The sequence below is a fragment of the Emydura macquarii genome, unplaced genomic scaffold (assembly GCF_026122565.2).
Source record: "Emydura macquarii macquarii isolate MOO-44397 ecotype Brisbane River unplaced genomic scaffold, CSIRO-AGI_Emac_v2 contig_1477, whole genome shotgun sequence".
Taxonomy (NCBI): Eukaryota; Metazoa; Chordata; order Testudines; family Chelidae; genus Emydura; species Emydura macquarii.
This window is the reverse complement of record NW_027131614.1, coordinates 1,999,877-2,008,205: the sequence shown is the minus strand read 5'-3', so window position 1 is coordinate 2,008,205 and position 8,329 is coordinate 1,999,877. Positions and strand designations below refer to the sequence as shown.

General features: G+C 41.8%; 1 protein-coding gene across 1 annotated transcript; it reads right to left on the bottom strand.

Annotated features, from left to right (window-relative positions):
- Positions 1-57: 57 nt before the first annotated feature.
- On the bottom strand, positions 58-2,914 carry RBIS (ribosomal biogenesis factor). Its single transcript, XM_067553530.1, has 4 exons — positions 2,396-2,914; positions 1,931-2,047; positions 1,186-1,302; positions 58-242 (listed from the first exon to the last, which is right to left on the bottom strand). Exons 1-4 carry the CDS (start codon positions 2,459-2,461, stop codon positions 174-176), a joined length of 369 nt encoding a protein of 122 aa, XP_067409631.1. The 5' UTR covers positions 2,462-2,914; the 3' UTR covers positions 58-173.
- Between the last annotated feature and the right edge of the window lie 5,415 nt (positions 2,915-8,329).

Sequence of the window (8,329 nt, the reverse complement as noted above, 5' to 3'; positions counted from 1 at the left end):
ACTTTCCTAGATTATAGGAAAGGTCTGTTTGTAGTTTGTATTAAAGTGTGCCAATGCTTGTATATTAACAAGATTTTTTTAATAAAACTGTACAAACAAAGTATTAAGTATGTGCCATCCACTGATTTGCCAGTAAATGTTGCTTTTGGAATTCATGGATATTTCATTGTGCATTACAACTGAGATAATAAGCTTGCAGCTGCATCCACATTAGCTGGTTCACCTTCCAGAAGCTTGGAAACCTGAAAATAATTTTTTTTAAAATTACATAAAGTAGGAAGCTGATTGTGTATAAAATGTTTCACTGATGGAAGATATAAAGCTAACAAATACTTGCTGAATGAAAGATTGATTAGCTTGGTATACTAGACTACAAAACATTCTACATTCCTTATAACTTATTCACTTTATGGAAATAAGTGATTTGCTAGACTAAATGAACCAGTGGTCAATACTTTTGTGCTTCAGAGGAATGCCAGAAAAACTGCCCATAACATACATGGCCAAAATGGAGATAGGCTTGAATGCTCTAGTCAACAAAACATAAAATTGTTAAGGGGATTACTAGAGCATTCAAGAGACTAACACATTGTCTATATTGTTCCAGGGAGACCACTTGAATTATTACTAGGGCCCTACAAGAGCTCCAAAAAGAGAGAAATTTTGTTTCAAAATGTTATATTTTGATGAGTAACCTGCAATGGCACAGTTTTTAGAAAAAATAGTCAATCTTTTCATATCGACACTGTCATCAAACACTTCAGCCAAGAGATCCAGGATGCCTTGACAAAAGCAACCAGCTTTATTTTCTGTGCCTATTCGTGTTAAGGGTCAACCCTTGAAGAATTAGTCTCCAGTTAGAAATCTATTTTATTTCTTTTTTAAAGCTCACCAGTAAAAATCAACTAAAACATCCAGATATTAAATGAAAAATCCATTCTGGAAACAAACTAGAGAGGCTCAACTCTTTCCTCTCTTCTGACTAAGAGAGTTTACCCCCTTAGAACAATTGTTAAAGTTGCCTGCAAACCTGAGACACGTCTGCATGGGGCCACAACTGTTTTTTCAGTCAAGAGCTAAAAACTTACTAAAATTAAACCTTAAATTTGGAATCTCGCTAATCTGAAGTTGCAGCTACCCTCATTACCAAAGAGATGTATTAAATAGGACTCATAAAATTATTACCTGATGCCTCTTTTGAGATTTTGAAGAAATGCCTTTTGATAGTTGTTTGACCTCTTTTTGTACTTCAGTAAATGCTTTATTTATCGTTCTAACTTTTTCATCATTCACAATGTTTATCTTTAGAGGAGAAAAAATGCAGAAGTTAGTTAAAGGCAGTAAGATATCTTAATATGATGCTAAAGCTTATTCATAGAACCATTATAAATATGTATATTAAATAGGCTATCTTTTAAAATTACTTGGAATGGGGCACATACTTTAAATTATACTTTAATTGTACTACTGTTTGAATGTGTAAATATTATAAATAGTGAATCTTTAATAGAAATTTCATATAAATGGTCACTAGTAAAGAAATCTAACAAAGATGTTAAAGCTACTAATTATGTTGGGGCTCAAAAGCGAAGAAAGATTTCCTTCTGGATATGGAACACGTAATAGAAAAATCAGTCACACATTCAGTTTATTTTGGCCATTATGAAGAGGCAACCAGTTCCAAAGAGGTCCCTTATTTCTATCAGGAAAGGGCTAGTGTTGCTTTTAGTTCTCCAGCTTCACTGTCATTCATGTTTTACACAGTGAGAAACTCAAGGCTTTTGGCCAGTCTTTGGTGAGTGACACTAAATCGCCCCCGTGGTCCAGGCCCTGGTTTCTTTACTAAACGGTGTGTGGTGGGAAGAGATTTCAAGAACAGCATCCCAATGTCCCCCCTCCCCGCCGCCTGGCTGACTGGAGCGGTACGAACCTTCTTCAGATTAGTGGTGACGGGCTTAGCTTTATTCTTAGCCTTCAGGAGTCTGGAGCTGGCCACGTGGAACACGCTCTTCGGCTTTGGCCCTTTTGCTTTGTTCTTGCCCATGGCCTAGAAATGCGGTAAGACAATGATGTTTGCCTGCTGAGTAGCTGGTGGACTGAGCGCTTGCCCCTGCTCCCCACCCCCACCATTCTCCCGGCAGCCAGCCGCCTGCAAGTGACTGTGGCCAGGATCGAGCCAGAATCCCTCCCACCCAGCGCAGCGCTGCCGGGCGCCGGCCAGGGCAAACACCCGCCATCAGCCAAAGCGCCGGGGAGGCCGGGCTGCTCCTGCTCCCCGCTTCCACAGCAGGCATTGCACCCCTCCCAACACGCACGCTCTCCCCCTCCCCGGGCCAAGCCCCGGCACGCGCACGGGGGGCTCCGTCTCCCCCCGCCCGGTTCGCGCACCACTCACCGCTGTGGGCCTGGCTGTGGCTGGCGGTACGTCAGATGATCGCGGGCGCCTGCGCGCGAGCGTCATCGGAGGAGCGCGCCTTGTGGGAAATCCCCGCGCGCGCCCGCCGTGCGTGTGTCCCGGAGGGAGGGAGGGAAACCCTGGTTTCGAGGCTCCGCCCCCGGTTTTCCCAGGCTACGGTTGCAGCCGGGCGCGAGACAGCAGGAGCGCCCTCATTCAGCCCGTCAACCCCGCCGCGCGGCGCGGGGGGAGGGTGGCTGGCGCGGGGACTCCGCCGCGCGCAACCTGCGCATTTCCCGGTGGCTGGGCTGCGCCTGCAGGGCGGTCAGCGGAAGCACCCCGGCCGGGGCGACGGGGCCGCCTTCCTGGCGCGTCCTGCTCCTTCTGCCCCCGGCCTGGGCCGCTGTCAGGCTCCTGCAGGGCGAGCTGGAGAGAAAACAAAGGCGCTGCTGGGGCTGCTCGGCAAAGAGCAGCCAGGTGCCCACTGGCTCTTCCAGGAGTTGCAAGTGGCGCGGGGCGTGGAAAGGAGGGAGGACGGGCTGGTGTGAGGGGCTGGCTAACGCAGGCCGAGGCGGCAGAAGGAGATCAGTGGTTCTAGTGGCCCGGCCGGAGATTATTAACAATGCTACAACCCGCCATTCCGGGAGCAAGCTCTAGGGGGCGCCATTGGCCTGGTGTGTTTGAAGTCGGCGTTTGTTGCAGCGAGGATGTTAACACCTTATTTGAATCACACCCAACGCCTGGAGGCACCGCCTGCGGTCATGCAAATCCCCCCTTGTCCTGCAAACATACGGTAGCAGACAGTGCTGCCTGCTGAGTCTATCCAGCTGATCAGTGCTTTTTCTCTGCCTCCCTGCCCACTCTGTAACTGCACATGGCTTTAGACACGTTGATACCGACGTACAGGACATCTCCCTGCCTCACTGGTGTGATTCTCATGCTTTTTGTTACTTCCTAGATGAAAGGGTTTTAGGTTTAAGAATGTTATCAATCAAAGGGAAGGGAAATAGGCTTTTGACTGGTTTTACAAAGGTCCGTGTCTGTTTTGAAATGAAACATCACACAAGGCTAAATAAAGGGCCTGAGATTAGGGTCTTCTGCACCTTCTTAACTCCCATTGCAACCAGGGCTTGGTGTTTTGCAGGATCAGGCCCTCACTTTTGGTGTATGGTTTTTTTTTTTTTCAAAAATGAACCTTTCTCTTGAAGACTTTAAAAACATTAACAGCAATACTCACATGTCATGTCATGGACATGATTTTGTTCTCCTTTCCCAGTTTATATTGGGTATTTATCACCTGTTCTAGCTAAGTGTATGATTAAGTGTATGGACAGGAATTTACAGCTTGCTTAAAATGCTGAGCACTTCCTGGCACCCAGCATTCCTCAGCTCCCATTGACCTGAATGTTGAGTTGTGAGGTGTTTGCATCACCTCTCAGGATTGGGCCATATTTCTGGGCCTAATCTAGCCCCATTTATGCAGCAGTGGTAGCTGTAAAATCTCTAGGCGAAGATGTGCAATGCTTCTTGTAGCAAATCAGCTGTGTTGTGTGGTGTAAAAAGCAATTCTATATTTAGTAGCAGCCTGCAGAGCCACAGGTATAACCACTTAAAAAAAGCCGAGTGGTGTGGGTTGGACAAGCTACAAAATGGGCAGGATTCGGGTAGAGAGTGGGCATATCCCTTCTTTGTCCTCCTTATTCCCCACCTTACCTGTGTATAGCACCTGAGCAGTTACTCCAGCAGGCCCTTGAAAAAGTTTGTTTATGGTAAAGGCTGCAGAATATTCTACAATGACACCTACCACAGAGTGCCACCTCCTTCATAACACAGCATTTGGCAGAAACGTGCAATGTAGCAATAAGATTTCTGTTATAATGTAAGCTCTTCAGGGCTGAGATCTTCTAATTTTTATGTGTTGTAAAATGGCTCACATATTTTTGGGTGCTGTAAAATAAATGATGATCTCTGTGGAAAAAACAGTTTAGCACCAGCACATCCACACTATTACAAACCATAGTGGATGTCCACTACCATTGCTAATGAAGCCTCTCTCAGTCTTCATAGCATAATAGTAGTCATACTTGCCACTGTGCTGATAATGGGGCCAGAGCTCAGGCTAATACCTCTGCTAATGAAATCTGATGAGGTTCAACAAGGACAAGTGCAGAATCCTCCACTTAGGACGGAAGAATCCCATGCACAGCTACGGACTGTGGACTGACTTACGAGGCAGAAAAGGACCTGATGATTACAGTGGACAAGAACCTGGATATGAGTCAACAGTGTGCCCTTATTGCCAAGAAGGCTAATGGCATATTGGGCTGCATTAGTAGGAGCATTGCCAGCAGATCGAGGGAAGTGATTATTCTCCTCTTATTCGGCACTGGTGGGGCCACATTTGGAGCATTGTGTCCAGTTTTGTGCCCCCCACTACATAAAGGATGTGGACAAATTGGAAAGAGTCCAGCGGAGGACAACCAAAATGATTAGGGGGCTGGAGCACAAGACTTATGAGAAGAGGCTGAGGGAACTTGGCTTGTTTAGTCTGCAGAAGAGAAGAATGAGGGGGAATTTGATTGCAGCCTTTAACTACCTGAAAGGGGGGTCCAGGAGGAATGGAACTAGGCTGTTCTCAGTGGTAGTAGATTGCAGAACTAGGAGCAATGGTCTCAAGTTGCAGTGGGAGAGGTCTAGGTTGGATATTAGGAAAACGTTTTTCACTAGGAGGGTGGTGAAGCAGTGGAATGGGTTACCTAGGGAGGTGGTGGAATCTCCATTCTTAGAGGTTTTTAAAGTGCAGCTTGACAAAGCCCTGGCTGGGATGATTTAGTTGGGGTTGGTCCTGCTTTGAGCAGGGAGTTGGACTAGATAACCTCATAAGGTCCCTTCCAACCCTAATCTTCTATGTTTCTATGGTTCCTGGGCTTGATTCTACAATCCTCACTCACTCAAAACTCCCACTGACTCCTGTTAATGGGAATTTTATGTGAGAATGGCTGGGTTCACTGTCTGGAGAACAGTTGGAGCAATATACTTATGTTCCGTGTGTTGCATTTCAGGCATCATTGCACCCTGCACAGTTATTTCCTAAAACAATATTCTAATATACAAGTCTGGCAGTTATCAGTCCAGTCAACACTGCCATAAGACTAGAACAATGTTTTCAGTACATTTTGTAATTCATGGGTATAGCCAGTGTGTGCTTATGCATATTTTTGGGAAATGATTAGGTAATCTTTTTGAGATTTATCCTTGATTTATTCAGCAATTTTATTTCTTTCATTGTCTTGAACTGTGGAGGTGACAGTTAAGATGTGAGACTGAATAGCAGAACACAATGGAGGATGGCATGTTGTGCATGGTATGTTATATGAAAGCATAGATTTCTGAAAACTTGGGAACATGCTCTCAGATTTGGTAATAGCATATTTTGGTCCTTAGCTTAGAAATGTCTACAACATATTTTTATTAAAAGCTGCTGCATCATTCTTCTTCTCCTCAGCAGGACAGCACTGAAAATAAGGTACTATATATGTATATCTCAATAGCTCTATGTTATAGCTAATTTGTTAGCCTTTTTAAAACAATATATTAAAAACTGTGTAAAAGAACCGGATGGAAGAAAATGGAAAAAGTTGTAGACATTTTAAACCTGTGTTTAACCATGTGTTTGTTATTAGGGGCCTGATTTAAATTCCCTTTGAAGTCAGTGGAGAGACCGCCTTTGACTTTAATAGTCTTTGGATCAGGTCCTAGTTTCTGATACTAATGGTCATGGATCTATACTGATCATGAATCATCTGATACCATCACACACCCATCAGGGATATCCAAAAGACATTAGCATATAAAAGCAAATATCTGCTGTCAATATCCACTGCTCCTTTATTTTATAAGTGCTGTCTGTAGCACGTAAAGATCTCTGAATGCTGTATAGAAATTAATAAATTAAGCTTTACAATCCCCCTTTGTGGTAGGTAAGGTTTACTGCTATCCTTATTTTAGAGAGGGGCAAAATCAAGACATGTTCCCACTCAATGTGGCATTAATTAAATATGAATTAAAAATGCGTAGTACTATGAATAGAAAAAAGACAATATGTATATTACATACAGCTTGGAGAGCATGTATTTGTTCTCCATCTCTGTGGAAAAACAAATCATTCACAAGTCATTTAGAAATACCAAATAAGAAAAAGATGGAAAAATATTTTGCAGGGTAAACCAATGATAGCATTATGGATGCATTTAATTTTTTTTTTAAAGTGCAATATCATCAAACAGTGCTTTGTTTTGCTGTGCCATAGGTACCAAAAGCAAGTTTTTTTCAGTGTCTCAAACTCTTTGTTCATTAGAAAAGAACTACAGCTTTTCTTACAGTAGAAAACAGGATAAGGTTGATTTTCAAATACAAGGCAATACTGCAAAGATTAACAGGTGCTTAACTTCGTGCACAGTGAGCAGTCATATGGTCATACAGCATGTAAAGTTTAGCACACACAAAAGTTTTTTGCAGGATACAGGCCCAAATGAGTAATTTACAGGGACGCCATCAACTTGAAAATCTCACTTTCATCTGAAAATTTTGTACCTATCATTCTTACAAGCAACCCCTTGAATTACTAGAGAAAAACTATAACTGAAAGATTGAAGAAAAAACATTTTTCTCTGTTCAATTTGCATTTGACAGCACTTTGTTTTACTCAGGACATCAGCTTGAGGGGTTTCTGATTATGCTACACATCAAAGTATCAAGTGGGTTCTTTTAAATTCTATATAATCTGTGGCTCTTATTTTTCAGTCTTTTATGTAAATACTGGAAAAATCAGCTTTCTTCTTAAATTATGGATATTTATGGACTGTAACATGCTTAAATACAAGGTTAAAACTAATTTATAAAAGTACTTTCTAGGTTTTCTTTGGGTTGTTTGTTTGGAAACATGTTCCTTCTTGAATCCAGTTAAAAACATTGATCTTTAATAATTATCCTTACAAGAAGATCATCTTCAAGGGATCTCTTTGCAGTAAACCAGGTAAACAAAACCAGCAAGAAAAAGGAAATGGAGTAGTATATAAATAAATGGCATGCATAATTCATAATTAGAGTGTTTGTAGAACTTAGAGTCATTAGTAAAATATGTGCATTTTGTTCTACATTGGAAAGAAGTCACTTAATCTCCAGGAATAGATTTAGGTTTAATTTTGTTTTCTAATTTTTTAAAATATATGTGAAATATTCCCATAAAACTTGAAAGCATTTAGCTGGATGTCTAGATAATAATTTTATTTTGTTTTAAAAATTATTACAATGAAAACAAGAAACAAAATATAAAAAACTACTTACTTTTAGGCCCAATTTTTCAGTATTGTACATGTACTGTTGCAGAAATAGTTTGTGCAAATTACATTTAACCATGGAACTGGTAATTTGTGCATATCATTACCACAGTTGTGCACAATGAAGTGTACTCTCAAAAAGAAAAGAGAAATAACCCCTATTTAAAACAAACAAAAGCACAATTCCTGCTTTTTAGGCCAATTTCATTATATTTGAACCTAACTCATAATTTTTAATGCTTTGTTTTGGCAATACCAAGACATGCACGCACGCACGCACACACACGCACACACACGCTAAAAGCAAACAAAAAACCCTATAAGATAATCAAACTTTTTATTCCCCTACAGGCCTGGAAAGAAAGGACAAATTATTTCTATTGTTAAATATTTGGGATATGTTCAGCTACTCTGGAGATCAGGGCCATAGAAATACATAGATATTGACAAGGTCTTTTCCCTGGTGGTATAAAACTTAGGTGTTTTCTTGATTCTCTCTCTTCTTTTTGAGGGGAGAGGCTTTGAACCCTTTAACTGCCATGACATCAATTTGCTGCACAGCCTGTGCTGTTTGAATCCCAGCGGTGCCATAGGA